The 25944-nt window shown below is 48.6% G+C and overlaps 1 protein-coding gene across 4 annotated transcripts in view; it reads right to left on the minus strand.

The window, feature by feature from the left end:
- The window catches only part of NPRL3 (NPR3 like, GATOR1 complex subunit), a 41566-nt gene that overhangs the window by 12372 nt on the left and 3250 nt on the right, over positions 1 to 25944 (minus strand). The window contains exons 2-7 of one of the 4 annotated variants that reach the window (XM_059692484.1): positions 24396 to 24465; positions 19543 to 19581; positions 15794 to 15923; positions 13889 to 13963; positions 8947 to 9100; positions 5727 to 5808 (exon numbers count right to left, since the gene is read on the minus strand). In XM_059692484.1, coding sequence (XP_059548467.1) covers positions 5727 to 5808; positions 8947 to 9100; positions 13889 to 13963; positions 15794 to 15923; positions 19543 to 19581; positions 24396 to 24465 — 550 coding nt within the window. Of the gene's footprint in view, positions 1 to 5726; positions 5809 to 8946; positions 9101 to 13888; positions 13964 to 15793; positions 15924 to 17090; positions 17149 to 19542; positions 19582 to 24395; positions 24466 to 25944 lie in introns of those variants that run through there. The other 3 variants (XM_059692486.1, XM_059692485.1, XM_059692487.1) reach the window with 3 other exon arrangements.

Here is a 25944-nt window from a genome sequence, read left to right on the forward strand (position 1 = left end):
CCGACCATTTGCTCCCTGCAAACTGCCCCACAGCTCCCAGACACTCTGCCTGCCCTGCCTCGGGGCATGGGGATCTCAATGCCCCAAGCAGCACCCCTGGCTGCAGAGGCTGGGGGGCTGCAGGCTGTGGCTGAGTCTGGAAGACCAAGGTTTGGTTGCTGCTGGTGCCCCAGCCCCACAGCGTGAAACCTATGAACAGATCTGATGTGTGACGATTTGGGGAAGAGACGCAGGGTCTTTCCCCAAGGCCCCAGCGGAAGATCCCACTCTTGGCTTCTTCTAGAGCTGAGTGCTACGCAGCACATCTCAGCAGACGAAGGCTCCCGTCGTCGTGCCCCCCCTTGGCCGAAGGTCTTGCTGGCTGGACATCAAACCCTGACACAGCCCAGGCTCTTAAGGAATCCAAGGTCACACCATGAGAGAGCTGCCCAGGGGCCCAGGTTAGTTGCTCCACCTGACTCAGTGAGCGGTATTTATGCTCCCGGCATCACATACAAAACAGAGCAGCGAGGAAAACCAGGGGCTGTAGGGACAGTGAAATGACCAGGCTCCTGCTTCAGGATGGCTGATTGAAAATAAAGGTCTTTCTAGTTTTGAGTTGTCCTCTTCCGCACATGGCTCAGAGCAGCTGTTCAAACACCCCAGAATCAGATTTAGACAGATTCCTATCATTTTGAAAGTAGCTGGTTTTGATCCACCCAGGTGCCCAGTGATGCCACGTGCAAACTGCCAACGACCTGACATGTGCTGAGGCTCCAAGCACTGGTTCAGGCTCCTGGGGTAAAACTCACAGCCTTATATTTGGGGGGGCTCTGCCTCAGTGGCGTCGGGGAAGCAAACTGTACGGCACATAGGAAGCTGGAGAGAGCTGTGGGAAAGGGAACAGCAGAGGAGGGTGCAGGGGTTGCAGGGGACCGGTGTTTAGGGCTTGGAACAAACCTCAGGGAGAAACAACAGCAAGTGCCTGGTTTGGGTGCGAGGGGGATGAATTAGGCCCATAGAGCAACTCCACATGTCAGCCATCCCAGGCCACACTGTCTGGTGTAGTGGCATGAGGTCCTTTTGGGGGGTGGGGGTGGGGGGAGGGGGCACACCCACATTGATTTCCTGGTTTCCATGAGGATGTTTCTACACTTTTCCAAGCATCTGCTCACCTGCCAGCAACCTCCTCCCCCGGAGCACTTTGCACGATGGTGGTGCCTCTCTACAAACAGCGTGGGGACCCTGAACGCCACCCCAGCAGCATCTCAGAGGGCCAGCTCAGACCCTAGCGTTCCTGGGAAACCCTGGAACTAGTCAGGAAGAGAGAATGGCCCTCAAGCTCCCAGAGGAGCCTGTAACCTCCCACACCGAGGTGAGCCGGAAGTGCACTGACATCTGTCAGGAGGAGGAGGAAAAAGGTCTGTGCCTGTTTGTAAAGCAGTTTTGTTTCGTTTGTAAAATACACTTTTAAGACATGACCAGCAGAGGGGGGCTTGGGCCCTAAAAGTCCCACCTAAGCTTGCTCTTCTCTTTGTAGGGCAGCCAGCAGTTTGACCTGGAATTACTGTAGGAAAACGCTGCCCCACGTGAGGCTTATCCAGCCTCACACAGCTCTGGGCCAGAGGGAGAGCCAAGCCCTGTCTGCGACGAGAGATACATGCATGCTCCTGCCAGAGCCCAGCCCTGAAGCGATGACTGTGCATGAGGCCACACACCAGCCCAAAATATGCTTATCTTTCACCCCCCAGACAGAAATGTGCACAAGCTTAGTCCATTCCCCTCAGATCTCAGCATCTGAGAAAGATGTTCAGTTCCTAACCTCTGGCTAACACCTGGCTCATCCTTTGGTCACCCTTCTTCCTGCCCCAGGCCAGAGACCTTCAAAGCCAGCCCTGACCTTCCGGTCCCTCTGTCTGACGCAGCTGGGCTTCCCCGTGCATGCAGTGGGCCCCTGCACCTGATCCAAGAGGTCGGGGTGGGCTCCGAAAGGCCCACCTTGAAACTGCAAACAGAAGTTCCCATGCAGGTCCACTTCATGGAAATAGGAACTAAAACTCCCAGGATGTTCGTGGAGGTGTCTGTGGGCCCATATCTTCTCTGGACAGGCAGCAGTGTGAGGCAGTGAGGAGCGGGCAGAGTCCCCAGCCTCACAGGCCCCACCACAGGCCCTGAATGCCACCCCAGTTAACGATGGAGAACCAGTCAGGCAAACACTTCAAGTCCGTGGAATCCACAGAGACATGGCTCCTATTACTGGTCCTTTCAACTACTAGTGAGTGAGCTGTGCTTCTCCACACGCCAAGCACAGGGCTGCGTCAGGAAAAGTGAAGGGATGTCCCTGACCTCGTGGGAGACACAACCTGACCGTCACACAAATAAATGGGATGCTATCACTGAGGTCACCAAGTTCCACAGGAAGACACAGGCGCTGGACAGTCGGGGCCTCTGCCAGCCTACATTCACAGATACTTAGGTCCTTGGGCAAGGGGCCACCAGGCCACTCAGCCACACCATAAACCTGGATTTTATTATCATTTTAAAACATACTTTTATTGATTTCAGAGAGGGAAGGAGAGGGAGAGAGAAATAGAAACATCAATGATGAGAGAGAATCACTGATGGGCTGCCTTCTGCACACCTCTACTGGGGATCGAGCCTGCAACCATGTGACCTGACCAGGAATCGAACCATGACCTCCTGGTTCATAGGTTGATGCACAACCACTGAGCTGCTATGGCTGGGTTTTTGGATTTTAATTAAAACACCAAACTCAGAGCAATTCCTTTGAAAAGTCCCATCCCAATCTCCAACACTGCTATGTCTCACAGCTTCCTGTCTCTCATTTCTGCTCTGAGAAACCCTTCCCCAGGGATCTGTCAGGAAGTCGCTATCTGTGTTGTTATGTTCCCGGGTCAGTAACAGAAACTCAGCCTCCCTTTCTTAGCTCCAAGGTGCAGTCCATTCTGCAGGAGTGAGGGCAGGCCAGGCCAGACCCTCAGGGCCAACATGGACCGGGAAGGCCACAGGCCAGGGAGGCTCCTGGGGGCCATTGCTGTTGCCAGGTTGGGACAGGTACAAGGGTGGACACAACTGCCCCTGGCTCTCCTGGGGCGGGGCCGGAACCAGGACAGGTCAGAGTGGAGTCTAGGACCAGGGTGGGCTGCGAGGTTCGCCCGGAGGAAATTCGATCCTGGGCTCTAACAACAGATGCCTGGGTTAAAGGAGGGAAGCTAAGTGCTGGACAGTGGATTCTGGGAGCTGTTTTTGCCAAAAACCAATTCCTGTCCTCTTTCAAACTGATGCCCACTAGGGGGCACTGGCTGCCTCAGGAATCGAACACAATCCAGGATCTCATCCCTCCAGCTTTCCGGTGTGGTTCAAATAGAAGAAATCACAGTCCCTTCTTTCTTCACGAATATAAAGTCTTCTCCTGTTTGCTTTTCATTTTAATTCCAGGTTAGCCTGAATTTTGCTGTAGTCGAACCCTAGTTGAGATCACTTCTTGGCCTTTTGGCTAATATCAAGCGTAATCCGAGTTAAGGCATGCAAATTCCCACTCAGAGTAAGGCAACAGCAGTTTCCAAGGAAGGGACTTTTTAAACTGTTTTTTAAAATTTTAATTTTAATTTAGAGAGAGAGAGAGGAAGGGAGAGGGAAAGGGAGAAACATCAATGAGAGAGAAACACCAATCGGTTGCATGGGACAACACTCAACCAGCTGAGCCACATTGGCAGGGCCTAGAAAGGGATTTTGATACCAGTCAATCCAAGACCAGAGGACGACAATTCTTTTACCGCAGGGAAAACTCCAATGTGATCAAGTGGAATACAAAGACAAGGTCGGACTGCAAGACCAAAAATCCCATTCTGGGTCAAGTTCTCCGAAGTAGGAGGGATCAGAAACCAAAACCCTCACTCAGCAAGGGCAGTTCAGGCTGCCTGATGTTCTCCAACAGCCAGAAGCCACACCCAGGGGTCACCAAAACAAAGACAAGGGGAGCACAAGCTGCCCTCACAAAGGGCAACTCCCCCTCCTTTAAAAGGCACCTACACCTCCCAACAGAACAACAAGCAGGGGGTCTGAGCAGAGAGCTACCAGAAAAGAGAACAGGAATGGGGTAGACACGTGAGACGTGCATAGCTGCATTGAGACACTATGCTCTACCCTTACATTGGTTAAAACCAAGAAGCTCACCAAGACGCTGTGTAGACAGGTATCTCACGTGCTTCTGGTGGGAGTGTAGATCGAGGCACATACTCCACAGAGGAAATGCATTTTACCTAGGCGCCCTAGCAACCCCACTTTCAGGAATTTATGTTATGGATGTGTGGGTACAGATGCACAATAGCACATGCATGTGGTTGGGCAGCATGTCTTACAGCAGCAAAACGTGAAGCCAAATAAACGCCCAAGAGAGGGGGCTGGCTAACTATGCAGCAAAAAACACAAAAGTTCTTATTCCTCAGCCCCGGCAGAAGTCTAAGTTCTACTGCTCTCTGAGAAGGCGACAGGCTCACTGGATGCCCAGTGTGCTACCGTATGCAAAGGGAGACAGTGGGTCACCATTTGCCTGTATGCACCTTATGGTAAACCCATCTGTGAGGGAGGCTGTCGCTGAAAGGCATCCTGCCGCCAGGATGAGAAGCTGGTCGGAGTGCAGCAGGAGACAAAATCAAAGCTCTAAATTTCAGTCTTGATGAATATGTGACCTTTCAAAAAATCAAGTTTAAAAAAATTACCCAAATGTTCATAGCGATTATCACTGTGTATAAAATTATAGATGACTTTCATTTTGTTTATACTTTTCTGTATTTCCTAAATGTCTTTAACGTTAGTAAAATCAGAATAAATTAACATGAAAAAGGGAAAGGATCCTGGACAAACTGCTGTCTCTGGGCTTCGATGACACGTGGTGTTGCGGCCACAGTTCTTACATCAGGACCCTCTCCAGTGGGAGAAGAGTCCAGTGGGATGGCCAGGTGGGAGCGCTGAGCGGCCGCACTCGCCAAGGAGAATGTGGAAATGTAAGGGAATGAGGGAGGAAGAGAAGGCAGAAAGAAGGCTGCACCCATACGCTGCTGCCTGGTGCTGGGTGGTGCCCTGTGAACCAACCGGCCGGTGCAGGACAGGGAAGGCAAAACTGCCAGGTGGGCTGTCCCTTGGGCACTCGGCCCCACCAAACCTCCAGCCCCCACTGCAGACCCGGCGCCAGAGCCACAGGACACCCTTTAAAAAGAAAATAAGTTCTTTGCTTATCCATGTTTAAGAGAGTAGGTGCTGAGCCACAAATAGCATCCGAACAACTGAGGTTCCCGCTGTGTCTCCAACACCTGTTGCACTCATACACTGAGTATCCCAAGCCCCCAGTTCCCCAGGGCAGGGCCAACCCCTCTCCATCCTCTGAGCCTGTTTCCTCATGGGTGAAAGGTGACAGCGACACGCACCTAATGAAGGTGGACCCAGAACTTGGCGCTGTGCCAGACTCAGTAAAATCACCTTGCATTTGAGGACTCAAATGCACTTTCAGGTTCTCATGCGTAACTTCAGGCTCACCTTTGGTTAAGTATGGAGGTGACTGTTCCAGCCGGGCACACACCAAAGGGGTTGGCACTTCCTGCCCTCTCACCCCCATTTCAGTGGCACAACGGGAGAGCACCCAGAGAAGGGAGTCCCCTTATCAGACACCGCTCAGGCAGTAAGGCCCACGAGAAGGAAGTGCATGGTGTGCTGCTCGCCTGTCCTACCTGTCGTAAGCTTCCTTGAGGTCCCTGGCCAGCTTGCACTTGGGCAGGATGTGATGGAACGGAGACTGTGGACCATCATTTGCTGCAAGAATTGAGACACAGAAGGACTTAGAATCTCCAAAGCAGCTGTAGGCGGGGTGGGGGCAGGGGGCACACACACATTGGGTGTGCTAACAACTGATGTTTGACACAAAAGGCTAGAATAGGAAATACCTTTAAAAACAAGTTAAAATACCTTTAAAAACAACTTAAAAAGAATTTTCAGTAACTTTAAACCAATCATCAGGATATACACAACTGCTTCTTCCTCTTCCTTTTTTAATATATTTTTATTGATTTCAGAGAGGGGGAGAGAGATAGAAACATCAATGATGAGAATCATTGGTCAGCTGCCTCCTGTACACCCCACACTGGGGATCAAACCCTCAACCTGAGCACGTGCCCTGACGGAGAATCAAACCACGACCGGGTGCATAGGTCAATGCTCGATTACTGAGCCATGCCGGCCAGGCTGTTTCTTCTTTTTTTAATAGTTTATTGATTTTTAGAGAGAGAGGAAGGGAGAGGGAGAGAGGGGGAGAAACATCAATGTGAGAGCACAACATGGATTGGCTGCCTCCTGTACGTCCCCTACAAGGGATAGACCCTGTAATGGGGCACGTGCCCTGACTAGGAATCAAACTGGCAACCTCTCAGTGCACAGGGTGACGCCCAAACAACTGAGCCACATCGGCCAGGGCTCACAACTGCTTCTCATAAAATTCTGGCATCCAGCTGAATTAAAATTATACTCAGGCTGATTTGTTCAACTGTCTTTATATGAAATATTTGTATTTAAACTTCAACACTGGCCCCACCTGACACTTTTCCCTGACGCTCCTGAAGACTACCTCGGACCACCAGCACCATCTTCTGCCTCAGTGACCATGTAGTTCCAGGCCTCATCCCACTCTTTCCCCCACATTTATGCTAATATAATTTCTTTTTCTGACTGAAAGTCTTTTTCATTAATCCTGTCTCATAAATATCTAACAAAACTACACGACTTAAATGTACGACGGGAAACCATAAAAATTCTAGAAGAATCCAAAGGCAACAAAATCTCAGACATATGCCGAAGCAATTTCTTCACTGATACAGCTCCTAGGGCACTTGAAACTAAAGAAAAAATGAACAAATGGGACTACATCAAAATAAAAAGCTTCTGCACAGCAAAAGAAACCATCAACAAAACAACGAGAAAACCCACTGTGTGGGAAAACATATTTGCCAATGACATATCTGATAAGGGCCTAATCTCCAAAATTTATAGGGAACTCATACAACTTAACAAAAGGAAGATAAACAATCCAATCAAAAAATGGGCAAAGGACCTAAATAGACACCTTTCAAAAGAGGACATCCAGAAAGCCAAGAGACATATGAAAACATGCTCAAAGTCACTAATCATCCGAGAGATGCAAATCAAAACAGCAATGAGGTACCATCTCACACCTGTCAGACTGGCTATCATCAACAAATCAACAAACGACAAGTGCTGGAGAGGATGTGGAGAAAAAGGAACACTTGTGCACTGCTGGTGGGAATGCAGACTGGTGCGGACACTATGGAAGACAGTATGGAGTTTCCTTAAAAAACTGAAAATGGAACTCCCATTTGACCCTGTGATCCCACTTCTAGGAATATATCCCAAGAAACCAGAAACACCAATCAGAAAGGATATATGCACCCCTATGTTCATAGCAGCACAATTCACCATAGCTAAGATCTGGAAACAGCCTAAGTGCCCATCAGTAGATGAATGGATTAGAAAACTGTGGTACATCTACACGATGGAATACTATGCTGCTGTAAAAAGGAAGGAACTCTTACCATTTGCAACGTCATGGATGGAACTGGAGAGCATTATGCTAAGTGAAATAAGCCAGTCAATAAAGGAAAAATACCACATGATCTCACTCATTCATGGACAATAGAGACCATTATAAACTTTTGAACAATAATAGATACAGAGGCAGAGCTGCCTCAAACAGATTGTCAAACTGCAGCGGGAAGGCCGGGGAGGGTTGGGGGGCAGGAGGTAGGGGGGTAAGAGATCAACTAAAGGACTTGTATGCATGCATATAAGCATAACCGATGGACATAAGACACGGGGTGATAGGGGAGGCTAGGGGACTGTCTAGGGCGGGGGGATAAAATGGATACATATGTAATACCCTTTGTAATACTTTAAGCAATAAAAAAAAAAAAATATCTAACAAAACTATTTGTACTAAACTGAACTTTTAAAATGCCTGTGACAAAGTCACAGACTCTCAAGAAAATGTTTTAAGAAATAAAACTTCATTGTCAAACATAAAAAGTAAATTTTTACTGAAAAGGCACCTGCGTGGGATAGTTCATGGATGGTGACCGCTGCTTTTACTTGCTGCTACAATCAGACTGGGTGCACCTTCAACTGTGTTCTTGGTTTTTGCTTCTGTTACAAAGGTGCTGAGCTGAGAGGATGGAGGTGGGTCTGTTACAGGTAGGTGTCTCTCCACACTTTCCAATGTTGACAGTATGTCAAACACCACATGGTAATGTATCTATTTTTAATAGCCCGACCAGTGTGGCTCAGTGGTTGAGAGTTGATCTATGAACCAGAAGGTCACGGTTCAATTCCCAGTCAAGGCACATGCCCAGGTTGCAGGCTCAATTCCCAGTGTGGGGTGTACAGGAACACTGATGTTTCTTTCTCTCTCTCCCTCTCCCTTCCTTTCTGAAATCAATAAAAATATTTTTTTAAAATTATTTTTAATAACTTCCCAGTTGATAACTCCATTAGGTCCTCCTTCAATTTAGCTGAAAGCGAAGAACTGAAAAGCATCCACCCTTCCAGCTCACTACTCCCCCGGCCCTCCACAGGCCCTCCAGCCGGGACGCAGGGCCAGCACAGGGCCAGCGGGCAGTGCCTGACCCGCGTGAAGAGCCACCATGAGCATTTGCGGGGAGGAAATGCTTCAGGCTAAGGAATCAGTGTCAGCACATCAGGCCGGGCAAGGGGTCTCTAGCTGTGCCCCGGCGAGTCTCCCTCTGCACTGGGGCCTGCTCAGTCCGGGCCGAGGAGCAGGGAACTCTGAGCACCGCGGCGTCCACGTCTTCAAAACCAGAGCCGGGTCCTGCCTGGAAACACTGCCTGCTCTGTGCTGTTGGGGAGGAGAGACGCCTGCGCACTCACCATCGGCCACAGCAGACACCTCGTCCTGCAGCGCGAGGATCAGCTTGGCCTCCCGAGTGAGGTACTGGCAGCGGCGCTCCTCGTGCTGCAGCACGGTGGCGATTCGTCGGGAAAGGTTGTGCAGGCAGTTGATCACCGAGGGATCCGCGTTGGCCTGTGGGAGAAGCCAAGCTGGACTCAAATGCAGCACATGTGCTCCGATAATACACATACAAAGCAAACACTGAAACCATGAAAGAATCCTCTACCCCTTTCCCCCAGGCTCCTCCCCAGGTGCCACTATCACCAATTTCCTGTGTCCCCGCCAGGAGCTGTCCATGAACGCCAGTCCGCTCAGCATCCTATCTTGGGGATAGCTGCCGGATGGCAGCACAGCGATGGCTCCGTGGGGTCACCCAGTGTGGGGGGTAGGGAACCAGACATTTCTATCAAGTAGAGCAGTGGTTCTCAACCTTCTGGCCCTTTATATACAGTTCCTCATGTTGTGACCCAACCATAAAATTATTTTCGTTGCTACTTCATAACTGTAATGTTGCTACTGTTATGAACCATAATGTAAATATCTGATATGCAGGATGGTCTTAGGCGACCCCTGTGAAAGGGTCGTTCGACCGCCAAAGGGGTCTCGACCCACAGGTTGAGAACCGCTGAAGTAGAGGAAGGCTCTCACACCGCAGGGCACCAGGGCCATCCAGGAAGGTAGGGCACAGATCAGGCATCCACTCTGGGCCTGGCAGAGGCAGCCAGTGGGATAATGGAAGGTACAGATCTGTCCAACCACCTGCTGTGTGACCCTGGGTCACAGGGCTCCCATCTAAGAAAGGACAACAGTGGCACCCCCATCACCAATTAGTCAGAAATGTCAGGTGCTCAAAACAGAGACTACCCACAGCAAAATCCCTGGCAGTGTTTGCAGTCACCAGTGTACTGCTGACTGTTGGTGGACCAACTGGCTATGGTAGAATTCAGTCACACAGCCCCTCTTATAGGGACACAAAGTATAATAAACAGAAGCACCAGGCTAACTGTTCACTGAACATTTTCCATCCTCAAGGTTAAGTGGCTCTTTCTAGCAGACATGACCTTGGCTAACAGGAGAAGCCAGCTGGCTCCAGCCACTCCCATCCCCTGTGTCAACTCTAGAAACTATCAGGGGCTGCAGTCGGGCCAGGCCAAGGGTGGAGCAGGTGGCTGTGGGGTCTGTGAAGATGCTCCTTGGAGCAGATAACTCGCCAGCCATGACTCAGTGCTTCAGGAGGCCCCCAGGGCAGCTGAGTCATCCTATGGGGCGGAGGTGAGAAAAGGAAGAGGGAGAATGGTGCTGCTGATTAGAACCCCTGGTGCTGCCTCCCTCTCGTTTATCTGCCAGAGAGCGCCCTGCCCACAGTAAACACCTTCATCCCTGGAGCTGGGAGAGATTTTCTAAACTAGTAGATCTCATGCTCACAAACAGAACTCACACCTGGCAGCATATCTGCGCTGGGGAGAGAACCAAAGGTTGTTCCCATGCTATGCCCACCACTGGCAGCATCCCTGTCCCTTCATGTCAAGGGCATCCCCTCAACCGTGTCCCCTGCAAGATTACGAAACTGCAGGGTTTAGAGCAGCGGTTCTCAACTTGTGGGTCGAGACCCCTTTGGAGGTCGAACGACCCTTTCACAGGGGTTGCCTAAGACCATCGGAAAACACATATATAATTACATATTGTTTTTGTGATTAATCACTATGCTTTAATTATGTCCAATTTGTAACAATGAAAATACATCCTGCATATCAGATATCTACATTACGATTCATAACAGTAGCAAAATTACAGTTACGAAGTAGCAATGAAAATAATTTTATGGTTGGGGTCACCACAACATGAGGAACTGTATGAAAGGGTCGCGGCATTAGGAAGGTGGAGAACCACTGGCTTAGAGTATATACAGTTGCCTCAAAACCCTTCCAGAAGAATCTGTGTGGAAATACTCCCAGAGCAAAGGAGAATGATCTTGAGCACATGGTCATTCCCTTGAAGAGTAAGCAAGGCCCACCTGAGAACATGACTCTGCTAGAAGACCCACGGGCTGGGGCAGGACAGTGCTGTCAGGGGCTCAGGGCCTGTTTGTCCCACATTCCCAGACACGCAAGGTGGTGCCTGCCCAGGCGAGGCCCAAGGACCAGCACTGAGGGAGTGTGCCAGGGTGCCTGTTTGGCTGCACAGGCCAGACACTGTTCAAGGTGCCTGCAGAGCCTGCGGCTGTGTGGCCACACTGAGAGAACTACCACCTAGGACATGCCAGCCCTGAGTGGGGGCTCTTGGAAATGCCACACTTTCCCCACACATGCTGTGAGGCAGCATGAGGTTCAGGGCATCACCTGTGAGACTTTCTTGTCCCCAGAACTCACACCCAAATGTAATCAAGAATTTAGTTTGCAAGAAATACAGGGACAGAGAGCAAGTCTGACTTGTCTGCACAATGAGATGAGTCCAAACATAGAACATGCGATGGGACAAATGGGGGAGAGAGTCCTAGACGGACAGAGATCTACAGACCCGACAACACATGTTTGTGCAGGCTGGGTCTTAATCCTGGTTCAGACAAGACAACCAGCAAAAATGCTGAGGCAACGGGGGAAAGCTTCAATGGACCACGTACTAGTTTATACCAACTTATTGCAAATTTTCTCAGGTGTGAAAAGGGTATTCTGGTATAAAATAAATGCCCATATTTTTATAGCAATGCCTTCTGAAGTATGTAGGAGTGAGCAGACATGAGGCTAGGGCTTGTCTTGAAATATATAAGTGACAATGTAGGCGGGGGGGGGGGGGGGGCGGCAGTAGATGGAACCAAGGTGCAAAGGTGATAGTTGTGGAATCTCAGAGACAGGGGTATAGGGTTATCAAACTACTGTCGCTAACTCAGGGTTTAAAACTTTTCAAAATAAAAAAAAGTATACATTTTTACATGACTACTGAAACTTGTCTACCCTAAAATCAACTCTTTACATTATTTAAAATCCCTCCCACTCTTCATCGTGACGGCCCATGCTATCTGAAGTCCTATACTACCTGTGGTAACCTACACTCCTCCAGGCTCTGATGCCGTCCCCATTTCTCATCTTCAATGGCCACAAACATGCCAGTGTATAATGACCACCACCTTTTCCAACCTCTCCTCAACGACTGGATACCAGAATTACTTCCAGGCTGATTATTATTATAAAAATCTTTACAAGACTTTATAATACGTGTGCTTGCTTGACTGCTTTACATGTTGCTATCACCTACTGCCCAGGGATGAGAGCCTGCCGGCAACATCTGGGGTGGGGTTGTGGCTGCTCCTCACTGCCCATCCCACCGGGGCTATCAGGACTGACAGGTGGACAGCATTCGTCATGGGTTTTGTTTGCTTGTTTTTTGCTTGAGTTCTCTTTGTGGATGGTTGTGTTATGTAATTACATACGTAATACAAGAACATTGTGAAGATGCAAATACCACAGAAGTGTATAAAGTAGGAAGAAGACCTCTTGGAACTTCATGCCCGCACCACTAACAAATCATTTTGTTCTCACTTGTAGTTGTCTTTATCAACAGGTAAAAATTTAAAAATTAAGCTTCATTCTCATGGATCTTTTCTCTAGCATTATTTTGATTTTGAACTGTTCAGAGTGAGACATGTAGTCTCCATACCAAAAAAAAGCCACCATAAAAAAAATACCTTGAGACTCAGAATGGCACCTAATTTTATAGGTTCCCTTCCTACTCAGTCTCATTTCTGCCGCTCCGAAGGTTTTCAGAACATCACTGCTCCTTGTCACTGAAATCCAATTACTTTCTCGCTCATATTTCTGCACAAAAGCTGTCGTGCAGATCACGTGCCCAGCCAGAAAGACCTTCTGGGTTCTTTGGTGAAAACTGATACTGGTATATTTCAGAGGAATGCCATCATTTAACAGTCACTGGATATAAATTTCCTAGGTATTCCATTAATAAAGTAAGCCAGTCCTTACCCAGGGATGCCTTTTATGTTTATTTGGATCCCTATTTTGACAGCTTTAATGAAAAAAATTTTCCTGTAATTAATAAAAGCACAACTTCAGACAACACTGAGAACAATTAGGCTTCATTATTTAAAAAATGGAAAATATCAAGTGTTGTCAGGATGTACAGAAATTGGAACCCTCGTGCATTGCACCTGGGAATGTAAAATGGTGCAGCGATGTGGAGAACAGTCTATCAGTTCTTCAAATGGGTAAACACAGTTATCATTTGACCCAGCAATTCCACTCCTAGGTACATACCCAAGTGAAATGAAAACATGTCTCCACACAAAAATTTGTATACAAATATCCTTAACAGCATTATTCATAATAGAAAAAGGTGAAAAAAAAACTCAAATGTTCCTCAACAGATGAAGGGATAAACAAAGTACGGTCTATTCATACAATGGAATACGATTTGACCATAAAAAGGAATAAAGTACTGATATTCATGACCAGGGATAATCTCAAAATCACTATGCTCATCCAAAGAAGCCGGACACCAAAGGTCACATACTGTAGGATCACATGCATGTGAAACATGCAGAACAGGTAAATCCACAGAGACAGGAAGTAGACTGGTGGTTTCTAGGGGCTGGGAGAGGGCGGGAGAGAAAAGGAATAGCTGAGCTCCTTTTAGGGTAACAGTAACATTCTGAAACTAGATAATGGGGATGGTTACACTGTTGTAAGATGCCACCAAACCATATACTTTAAAATAGTTAAAATGGTAAATTTTGTTATGTGTATTTTATTTTTTTTTAAAGAGAGGAAAACAGTAAGAGTAGACCAATGCCATGCCCCCTGCAGGCTAAGCTCTGAGTCAATGACACACTCACCAGAAATGAGCTGCTGTACCTCCCCTTACCCTCCTTCCTGATTTGCCCATGCTCTTCAGCCATTTATAAACACTCACCCTTAGTGCAAATACCACATTAAAGAGAATCATGGTGGGAGCTTCCCTCTTCGGGGACGGGTCTGTTTTGGAGACCTGTAAAAGACGCATAATTCTATTGAATGAGAGCCAACTTCCCAAGAAGAGCTGTTTAGAGCTATTCTACTTTAAGCATGGGGAAAGGTTCCAAAATACAGCAGAACCAAAAGAAAACAGAGCCCGTGGTCTCGGAGAATCGGCCAGCACCTCTGCATGAGCTAGTGGTGATGGCATGGACAGATGAGTCCCCACTGAGATAACAGGAAGGTCAGTGCTCTGGCCCAGCATGATGAGGCTGCCCCAGTCAATGGAAGTGGGCCGAAGTGCCCAGAGGAGACAAGATGGAGAGGGGCCCAAGCAGATGGAGTGTTCTCTACCCAGACATCCTCCCCACTGCCACCCCCAGTGTCCACCTGAGTGCTTGAGGCCATCTCTGCCAGGTATGATAAGTACTCAGGATGATTAAGAGAGAGGACGCCCTAACCAATTTGGCTCAGTGGATAGTCAGCCTGTGGACTGAAGGGTCCCAGGTTCAATTCCGGTCAAGGGCATGTACCTCGGTTGTGGGCACATCCCCAATGGGGGGTGTGCAGGAGGCAGCTGATTGATGTTTCTTTTTTTTTTCCCCTTTATTGAATAAGATATTACAAATGTGTCCTTATCCCCCCAATGTTCCCTTATCCCCCCAATCCTGCCCTCACCCTCACCCCCTGTTGCCCACACACTCATCACTTATGCTTATATGCATGCATACAAGTCCTTTGGTTGATCTTTCCCCCTCACCCCCACCCTCCCCTGCTTTCCCTCTGAGTGATCGATGTTTCTAACTCTCTATCCCTCTCCCTTCCTCTCTGTTAAAAAAAAATCAATAAAATATATTTGAGAGAGAGAGAGAGAGAGAGAGAGAGAGAGAGAGAGAGAGAGAACACAATGCCCCAGCATAGACTGAAGACACATGCTGTCAATTTCTTGGGCAGGTAAGGGCCAGCAGAGACAGGGCTGCTGCTCTGGCAGCCAGCCAACCTGTCACAAACACCACGCTGATTTCAAGTGTTGCCACTAGGGGGCATAAGAGGCCAGGGCTCCAGCTCTCCCTGGGCTATCCCAACTAGCTCCTCACCATCCTGCCTGTCACTCTTGTATACACCCAGGACTGCCAGCAGGCTGCCAAATCTCCCCTCCATCACCCACAGGTCAGTTAGGGATCTAATCCCTACCTGCAGGGGTTTCAGTGAGGAGGGATGGTGCTGTCCTTGGGCCAGGTGCACCCAGACCGTCTCATGTCTTAGCACCTCCAACCACCTCAGCTCTTTCCACCAGCTTGGTCATGGAGGCTATCTGAGGACCACATCACAGACCCTCATATTTCTGGATCATATAAATGGAGCTAAATCTTACACTGTCATATCAAAATCCTTCAGAATCTGAGTGATGCTGATGCTGATTCTGCCTGTGTGCCAAGGACTGACTGGCAGGTTCTGGTGTGCAAATTCCTTTGGGTCACAGTGCATTCTGTCTTGTTAAGACTCCAGTACGGTAACATTTTGCTCACCAGAGAACGTATATGAAGGATTCAGCACAACAGTAAGAGCTAAATTAATAATAATATTGACCATGAGATCACTTAACAAGTGAGAAGAAATGCTTGTGCCACTTTACCAAAGCTAGGGGCAGGGACTGAAACTCTGGGGGCAAGCATGCCTGTCTCTTTCTCCGAGGGTCCCTCAGGGTCTGTGATGTGCAGCTGACGGCAAGTAGCTGTGAGGTCTGGCACACACTCGCTGTCTTTACGGAGCCAGTGGCAGCCACGGTTCCCTGAGGGCCCAGGCCAGGATGGCCATGCCTGCCCAGGGGGATCCCGCCTTATATTCTCAGGGAGGTCCTTACCTGCCCCAGCGCGTGCTGCAGGAGTGTCGGGTGCCCGACAAAACGCACGTTATCGATCTTCAGTTCAAATTTTTGGCCACACATTTCAGACTTGGTTGCCAAAATTGTTGCCAGAATGACATCTGAAAACCTTAAAATTAAAAAGAGGTAGAGTGGAAATAAGTGAATAAAGTGTCACAGCCCCACACCAGCTGCCCTCGGGGGATAAGGATCTCAGTATATGGCAGCTTGGTGTGCAAAGTGGCTTGACCCCCACTGATGACCTGGAAGCTTCTATCAGTTGCCTTCTGAAGCAATCCCCAAGATTTGGGACATAAAATCACCAAAATTACAAGGTAAAAGGCATGAGAAGCATAGACTGAAGGCACATGCTGTCAATTTCTTGGCATGCTCTATGAAATTCAGGAGAGAAACAGGTTGCAGTTTGCTTTTAAAGGTAAAGGGAGGAATAACAGCTGAAGCTGGCGCTGCCCTGAGGAGCTGCTCATTGAGGCTCACAAGTGGGGGGTGGGGGGCTCTACCACCAGGTCCAGGTTTACCAGGCTGCACCTCTCAACTCCCAGGAACCCCACCCCCTCAGTGCTGTGTGAAGGGCAAGAGTACAGCACTAACTGCTAATTACCTTTCTCAGCATGGCTTCCTGACCCTTCCTTATCCTGAACACTTAACCTTCCAGTTTTTATTAGGGAAGAAACTTTAAAAGATGAGCGAGATATCCAGACCCACTGATATGATGTGGACATAGGATGCACAGGACTGAGTACCACAGAGCAGGAATGGCTGTGGCGTGGGTGAGAGCAGATTTGGATATGAGTTCACCCTTTGCCAGGTGCATCTGCACTCTTGTGTTTTCTTATTGGCAACCCAGTTCCTTCCTGCCCACGGGGATCCAGATAAGGGAGCATCACCACGGGAAGGAGAGTGCTGGGGGGTGCCGTGCAGACTCTTATCTCAGAACCCAGGCTCGCGGGGGCCTTCACTTTAGAAACACTGACGCACCGTGTCTGAGCTGGAGCCAGAAGAGAGACAAGTCCTGTGCTCATCTCTCCACCCGCAGGAAGCATTTCTAGCATCCATGTCGGGAGAGCGCACTGTGTTGGGGAAAGGGGCTCCAGCTCCCCCAGGGCCATGCTCTGCCCCTGGGCAGAGACACCAGGAGCCCGGGAGGGCATCAAAGGTAGACACTCCAGCGTGCATCCTGGGCCTCTGCTAAGGAGCTACAGTGAACCATGCACCAAAGTAGATGCTTTTCTCTTGGACGACCTCATGTGGGGGAAGGGCGTGATTGCTACCATACCTCTCCATTTTCTGAAGAAAAATGATGGTCTGCTACAAGCTGCTGCTTCAGCTGAACTCTGAAATAAGAAATGACTCTGGGATAAAAGGATCTAGGAAGGGGTCATTTGCTCTGGGCTCCTTACACATGGCAGGGCTCACCATCTAATGTAAGAATGACCTGAGCCCTGGCCGGGTAGTCAGTTGGTTAGAGCATCCTCCTGATACACCAGGGTTGCTGGTGCCATCCACCATCAGGGCATATACAAGAAGCAACCAATGAATGCATAAGTATGCGAACAATCTCTCTCTCTCTCTCTCTCTCTCTCTCTCTCTCTCTCTCTCTCTCTCTCTCTCTCTCTTTCTCTCTCTCAAAATCAATGAAAAAATTTTTTTAAGTACTTGGAGCCAGCCTGCAACAAGAACCTTGCTGATCAACCAGCACTCAAACTGCAAGACAAGCAGCTAGAGAACTCTTTCCAAGTCTGTAGGAGGGGAGCCTAGAACTGCTAAGGCCTTGGAGGGAGGGTGTCACACTGGCTTCCAGCCTTCCCCGGGACTGACATGGTCCTCCAGGTGTCCTAGGTTGCTCGGTGGCCCGCAGACAAACAAGATGCAGAGGGTTTGGCTCTTGGACTGTCAGGACTGCACTCGGCCCTTTTGACACCAAGGTTGTCAGAGAGGTCGTCAGAGCCAGTCTGGGAAATGGGGGACCCATTGCCTAAGTCCTCAGCTGCCTATTATGGGTCTCTCTTCCTGGGAATACTGCTCTCTGGAGTGATTACACCAGAGATGGAATATTCCAGTGTCTTAGACCAGAGGCATTATATGCTTTCTTTAAAAACTCTAAATCGCTCACTCTGCCCTATAACTCCCGTCTGATGGTGAGAGAGGGCTCAGGGTGATAAACAAACACTTCCGCCCTAATGATTGATCCAGTGCCAACATTTCACATCCTATCTAAACAAATAGCTCCTCCACTCTGCCACCGAGGGACAAAGATAAGGTAAAGAAAACAACCTCCCACTATTCCAGAAAGTTCACTTTTTCCTGTGATATCTAAATACCTCCATTAAAAACCTCTGCTGTCATCAAGACCCACACTTGAGCCTCAGCCCTGGCCTCAGCCACTAGTCCAGGAACCTAAGCTAGTTTGGCTGTGGGATGGGTCCTGAGATTCAGAGGCAAGCAGCGGTCTCCTGAATATCTATAAATATCCAAATCCGAAAGCATCCTTCTAAGAGCCAAATAAAAAATGCTTCCTCCCAAGACCAGAGAGGCCAGCATCTGCAGAAGGAGCCAACCAGGAAGCCATGTGCTGCTGAAGTTAAAAGCCACCCTGCCCTACATGGCCATCAGGGAAGGCCCTCTAGGGCGGCCTTTGGATGGTGCTTGTCTGAGCGAGTCTAGCCCACAGAGAAATCCACTCACCACTGCAATATTAACACTTATGATGAGAAAAAACACTTGAGTGGCTTTATCCTTTATATAGTGTGTCTGCTGATATAATATACACAAAGGCATAGTTATATCATGAGATTTGGGGAGTAGGGGAATAACTGTTATAAATAGCAAATTGAAACAAAAACAAATGACAATATTTGTTTGTTGTTTCCACAATTTACAAAAATCTCTTTCCCTTGTTTTGATGGTAAAAGGCCTAGTAAGTTTTGCACACAATAAAATAGCTGTTACAAAAACTAACATTCCGGGAATAACTTAGAAATTTAAAAATTTTAGGAAGATGAACCAGCCCAGCTAGAAACCAGGCCAAGACCTTCCTCTCCTTCTGAGATAGTCAGGAGCAGAGACTGATCTCCGGCCTGGTCAAAAAAGGGGGGAGGGACAGCATGGACGGGAGCTTGACTCTGCACCCTCGGTGATGGGGGGCTCAAAGATGCTTCAATGCCCAGAGAGGATATCCTGTCAGGGGGACAGGAGGGTCACACCTTATTCATGCCCTCCTGAGGAAGTACCAGATAAACTCCATGGGTGCATTTTGCTTCTAAAGGGCACACACAAGAGCATCTAACCTCAAGCATTACATTTAACACCCAGCCCTTGGGAAAGAGGCCCCCACTAAACCCCTCTGAGAAATGAAGGCAAAGAGACTAAGCAAGGATCTCTCTTGGGGGGCGGGGGCGGGCAGTAAGCTAGGGAGATAAGAAACCCTGCTTCTGCTCACCTACTGGCCTCACAGGGCTACTGGTGCCTGCCTGGAGGAGGAGGTCTGAGTGCAAGCCTGGTCCCACAAGTCTCCCTGGTGCCAGCCAACCTTGCGTAGGCTTCCTGGGTAATGTGAAATAGGTAACTCCAAGTGGAGAAAGGACAGGGGCCGTGGGATCCGAGCGAGAGCCTGTGTGCCTCATTAGTCATTCTTCAACATTGAGGGGAATCAGGAGTTAAGCACAATTACAAGAAGAGAAGGTAGCAGAAGTCAGGAAAGAAAGACGGTGGAGAAGTCTTGGTCTTACCCTGCAACCAATTGCTCATCGGTTGGAGGACATGGCTCGCTGAAATGGGAACAGGACCATCAAGACCAAACAAAAACACATTGATTTTTAAAATCACAAAAAGTTATAGTTGTTTTTATTAAAACAGCATTAAAGTCTAGCAGAAGTACTACCATTAAGCATTAACTGTTGAGGTCAAGGTTATGAAACTTACCAGACAAGAAAGGATACAGAAACTCCCCAAGTTGAAGACTTACCACAGTTTTCTCACTAAAGCTCAAATTCTCTCACATAAACATAGACTGGGCCAGAATGAGGGTCAGTTTCCAGAACAAGAGCAAGGCCGGAAGACCTGGGTCAGAGCCTAGCACCACACACATTGGCCAGATGCCTATGCACAAGCATTTACTCTGACAAACCATCTCAACAGGATCAATGAGATCCCCATAGGTAAAAGCCTTAGGTAAAATGCATTAACCAACTCAGCCCAGTTCTTGAGATGCTATGACCACCTGCATAGCTGATCTCCCTGAGTCTCTGCCCACATGGCCCCGTCAGCAAGGCAGTCATGGCAGAGCTGTATACACTTACGTTAGAAAATGTCTAAGGCCTCTGCACTATCCGACCTGAGCTTTTTTAGAAAATATATTTAAAAGAGTTGAAGTTCCTCTACACAGGGCTATATCATGCTGCTTTCCGAGTTTGCTGGGAACAGAAAGTAGGTCTGAGCCCCACAGTGCAGACAGCATCTGAGGGGTGAGAGCCTGCCAGGACGCCATGCCATGCCCACCAGGCTGCCCCGCTGGGACTGCTGCTCCCCACAGCTCTCACCGAGAAACACACATTACCAAGGACCCATGCAAGAGAAACACACCATGAAGAACACTTTTTTCAGCAGCTCCCAAACTTTAGCTCATTCGTTTGTATAGTAGTAAAGGGGTAAAATGTTGTGTGGACTTTCTCAAGATCATCCAGAAAGTCAGTATCCGAAGAAGCTCAAGTACAACCCCCTAGAACTTTATCTCCTACATCTAGACAGGCCACAAAATCCCTGGCTGGGTTTCTCAGTGGTTAGAGAGTGTCGGCCTGCAGACCAAAGGGTCAGGGGTTCAATTCCCAGTCAAGGGCATGTACCTCGGTTGCAGGTTTGATCCCCAGCCCCAGTTGGGGGTGCATGCGGGAGGCAGCTGGTTGATGTCTCTCTCTCTATCTCTCTCTCTCTCTCTCTCTCTCTCTCTCTCTCTCTCTCTTTCTTTCTCTCTCCCCCTCCTCCCTCTCTTCTATTCTCTCTCTAGAGATCAATGGAAAAACATCCTCAGGTGAGGACTAAAATATATATATATCCCTTAGCTTTCAAAAGGGAAGAAGCACATGGAGATTCCAAGTATCAGCAGTGTTCCATGTGTTCCATTTCCTTACTGGGGGATGGCAGGACATGTAACATGTTAAACTCCACAAGCATGTTTTATGGACCTGTGTCTGCCCCCTGAGGGAGGCAGAGCCATCAGCAAGGAATCGCACAGAGGCAGGTGTTCCCATGACATCTACTGGGAGGGAGAGGCAGAGGTGCCTTCACACCTGCAGACATATCACAGAGGAGGCTCACTGTCTAAGGTACATGCCCAGATCACATGCTTTAGGACACAGAGTGAGAATGAGACCCGGAACCCAGAACCTGCACTTATCCCAGCATGCTGCCCTGCAGGGACATGCCAATGCGACCCCAGTGCAGACTCAGCTGGGCCAGGAAAAGGAAAGGGAGGTACCCAAGCTTGGGAACAACACTACTTATCCACATTTCTGTGTATGACCTAACATCCAGCAAGTAGGGGCATCTTTCTCAACACATGTGCCACCCAAGCAAAGCTGTCAAAAGAGGCTCTGGTGGAGCCCATGTGTGCCTGGTATGGAGGACTTGCATGCTGGATGCCAGTGAGCACTACAGCTGAGGTCCCCTCCAGCACAGGGCATGACTGTGCCTAAAAGCTGGACCCACTGCTTTAAGAAAGGTAGCCAAGTCTGAGAGGGGCAGCAGGGCCACCTGATTCCATGCCTCACAATGCCAATGGGGAGGTAAAGGGCAGAGACAGAAACCTCTCAGAGCTCTGGGGTGATAGCTAAAGTAAATGATTCAGAGTGTTTTAAAATGAAGTTAACTTCCAAGCCACCAGCATCGCCTTCTCGGAGGCAGTAACCAGAACAATGAGACATATGAGAGGAAGCCAGAAACAGCCATCCACGTCAGGAGGGAGTGGGCCCCCAACAGCCTTCCCGAAGGACGCCATGCTTCCTCTCGGACGTCTCCTGATGGCGTTGTCCCTGCCAGTGGGGTGACTGAGCCAGAGATGGACTTAAGCAGGAGCTCCCTGGCTCCTAATACCCTACAATCAGGGACACTACAACTTTTCTCAACTTCAATTTCAAGACTTAGAGACAACAGACAATATCTATGTTCTTCTCTCCCTTCTAAATTCTAGTCGGGTTTTTAAAAAGTGACAGCTGCCAAAACCGGTTAGGCTCAGTGGATGGGGCGTAGGCCTGCGGACTGAGGGGTCCCAGGTTCAATTCCAGGCAAGGGCATGTACCTGGGTTGCGGGCACATCCCCAGTGGGAGATGCACAGGAGGCGGCTGATCGATGTTTCTCTCCCATCGATGTTTCTAACTCTCTATCTTTCTCCCTTCCTCTCTGTAAAAAATCAATAAAATATATTTTTTAAAAAAAGTGACAGCTAATTCTTATACCCTGAAACACATCATCTTGATGATTCGCATTATAAAACCAGCCTACTCTCTAAGCCAGTGTTGTCCAACAGAGCTTTCTTCAGGGACAGAAATATCCTAAATCTACGCCATTCAATACAGTATCCACTAGTCACATGCGGCCACCCAACATCTAAAATGTGGCAAGTGAAACTAAGGAAATAAATTTTCAATTTTATTTCATTTCAGTTCATTTCAATTTCAATGGCCACATTGGCCAGTGACTTCAACCCTGGGCAGCACAGCTCTGCACCTTCACTTCTCTAAGGCAGGCCACCACCACATTCACAAGTGACCCCTGTGGCCTGTTCACAGTGTTTCAATCTGGCAAACTGACAAGCAGGAACATCTTGCTGGTTCCTGAAGAAAAGCACCTTTGAGGATGATAATCCAGAAGAACAGAGAATGGTCTGGTGACCTTCACTGCAGTGCTTCAGGAAGACGTCTGAGGTATAACAGGGTTTCCCAGCCGCCAGGGGCAGAGCAGCGACTGGGCAGGCCTATGTGACAAAATAAAGCTGGGGCCCTAAGGGTGTTAACCTGTATCTCTGAAAATATGGGGGATGGGGGGTGGGTTCATCAGATGCTATCATGTGCTAACATTACCCAATGGCATTACCTCATAGTGATTTTCTTATAAGCCTCTGAAAATTAACTGCAGGAATTACGTGCTCCTGGCCCTCCTAAAAAATACCTCTACACAGATCATTCCAAGAGCTCTTTCTGAGTCTTCATGCCCTGAGCAGAGCCTCACACCTATGGAGCTTAGAGGAAGAACATCGGGCAGCTGGCTGCTCTAAACTGGTCTGTGGCCCAGCGGAAGACAAAGCCGCCCACCCAGTGTGCAGGGGCAAAAAGCTTTCCGGGTGCCTGTAACAAGAGTCTGTTCCAAGTTGCCACCTTTAAAGGACAAGACAACCACTGGCCTCTACGTCAACCAGAAGGACCCACTGAATGTCCCACAGCCTCCCACCTCCCCTGCCCCTCCTGCTGTTCCCTTTTCCAAAGCCTGCTCCCTTCAGAGACAGTCACTGGTCACGCCAGAGGCCCCTGCCATCCTCACACACACAAAATAAAAACCGTATTCTTGGAACTGTACAACACTGTGGTGCCTTGTCAGAGAACTGAGCGAAACTGTACAACCAGTTCGCATGTAAAAGGCCCAGTGCGGGGACCTCCGCTTTCCCATGGGACCATGGAGGCGACATCCTTTAGCTCACAAAGGCCTCGGCTACGTTTAGGGGAACCAGGACAGGCAACTTGCCATCTTTCCTGCCTCATCTGGGTCTGTGTTACCACTTACCAAGCTTTAAAATGAACATAATCTCCTAGAACATATGAGACTGCTTTAAAGATATGATCAGTAGCCCTAACCGGTTTGGCTCAGTGGATAGAGTGTCGGCCTGCGGACTCAAGGGTCCCAGGTTCGATTCTGGTCAAGGGCATGTACCTTGGTTGCAGGCACATACCCAGTGGGGAGTGTTCAGAAGGCAGCTGATCAATGTTTCTCTCTCATCAATGTTTCTAACTCTCTATCCCTCTCCTTTCCCTCTCCCTTCTTCATGTAAAAAAATCAATAAAATAAAATTAAAATTAAAAAAATAAATAAATAAATAAAATGAACATGAGAAGGCACAAGCAGTGATTTCTCATGTTGCATGATAGTCCTTCCCACAGAGAACAAGGGGGCACGTACAGGAAGGAACAAGACCCGCTTCCATCTGTGCCCTAAAAGACCACGGGTCAAGTCAGCCCCAACTCTCTGCCCATACCACCACCTGGACACTCTGCACTGCGCCCAAGCACCGACATGTGACCTCGGGGCCGTGCCTGAGGAACAAGGTCTGAGGACAGCACGGGGTGTGCTTTCCTCCATGTTCCCCTCACAGGAGAGAAATGACCTACAGAAACATGGCCTCATCTCATCTCCAACCTGCTTGGCAGCTGAACACGTGACCAAATTATGCAGCCCTGCTCCATGCTACCCAAACCCCCGCCAAATGGGGAAAAGAACACCCGGTTTCTCAGGGGAAACAGAGGTCAACGGCAGGTGGGCTTTGCACAGGCTTCGGGCAGGACTAGCTCCGTCCTACAGCGACTTCGAAGCCCTTACCTGGAGTCACCGTCCTGGTCCTCGGAATGGTCCCCCGTGTTGTTGACAGCGTATCTGCTACGAGGCTTATCTGAGTGAGGGCAAAAAGGAGACAATGGCTAAGAAACCAGGACCCATCCACATACAGGAGGATTGTGGAGCCAGTAAAAGTGATGGTTACCAATATGTGGTACATAGCCCGGCCGGCGTGGCTCAGTGGTTGGGCGTTGACCTATGAACCAGACAGAGGTCACCACTGGATTCCCAGTCAGGGCCCAGGCCCAGGTTGCGGGCTTGGTCCCCAGCGTGGAGTCTGCAGGAAGCAGCCAATCAATGATTTTCTCTCATCATTGATGTTTCTATCTCTTTCTCCCTCTCTCTTCCTCTCTCTGAAATCAATAAAAATATTTTCTAAATAAAAATAAAATGTGGTACATACGCACAGTAGAATACTCATCAGCCATAAAAAGGAATGAAGTTCTGGCACATACTACAACGTGGATGAACTTTAAAACATTATGCTAAGAAAAAGAAACCAGACACTGCCCTAGCCGGTTTGGCTCCGTGGATAGAGTGTCAGCCTGCGAACTGAAAGATCCCAGGTTCGATTCCGGTCAAGGGCACATGCCCAGTGGGGGACTTGCAGGAGGCAGCCAATCAATGATTCTCTCTCATCATGGATGTTTCTATCTCTCTCTCCCTCTTCCTTCCTCTCTGAAATCAATAAAGATATATTTTTAAAAAGAAGAAGAAACCAGACACTAAAGGACAAATATTGCACTTACATAAAATATCTACAATAGCAAATTCACAGAGACAGAAAGTAGATTAGCGGTTACCAGAGGCTGAGGGCCGGGGGATGGGGAGTCATTGTTTGGTTACAAGTTTCAGTTTGGGGTAAGGAACATTTTTTGAGATAGTGGTGCTGGTTATACAATATGGGAATTACTTATGGTGAATGTGATTAATGCCACTGAACTGTATACTTAAAAATGGTTACAATGGCAAATTTTATATTACATATTTTCTACCATAATAAAAATTTTTTCAGAAAATATGGTTTCCAAGAAGTTATGATAACTTAGGAAATGCTTTTGCTACTATTAAGGCAGAAAAAAAGGTAAGTATAAATATATTATACACAGATACACATTTATCCTCTCACTAGATGATGTCAACTAGCCTGGGAAAAGCACAGGCAAAAGAATGTTTAGCTCTCGGCCTGAGCGCCATTTCCTAGAAACCTCTGTGCCATGACAGCCATGTGGAGGAAGAAGGAAATGCGCAGGCTGAAGCGCAAGAGGAGGAAGATGAGGCAGAGGTCCAAGTACACCGCAAGCTTGTGCACCGTGAAGCCACAGGAGCAGCAAGAAAAGCAGCCAGAGGCCAGGGACGCCGGCATGAGCTGCTGGACTGCATGCTGCTGTCTACACTCTCAACGGGATCTAGAAATACATACATGCCATCCGAAAGCCGTGACCGCCTTTTGAGAGACCCACCCTGCTCTTACAAAAACAGTCCCTTCTGGATCTTTGCCCTGGACCTGTGACACTCTGGACTGGTTCTGTTT

The sequence above is a fragment of the Myotis daubentonii genome, chromosome 4, assembly GCF_963259705.1.
Source record: "Myotis daubentonii chromosome 4, mMyoDau2.1, whole genome shotgun sequence".
NCBI lineage: Eukaryota > Metazoa > Chordata > Mammalia > Chiroptera > Vespertilionidae > Myotis > Myotis daubentonii.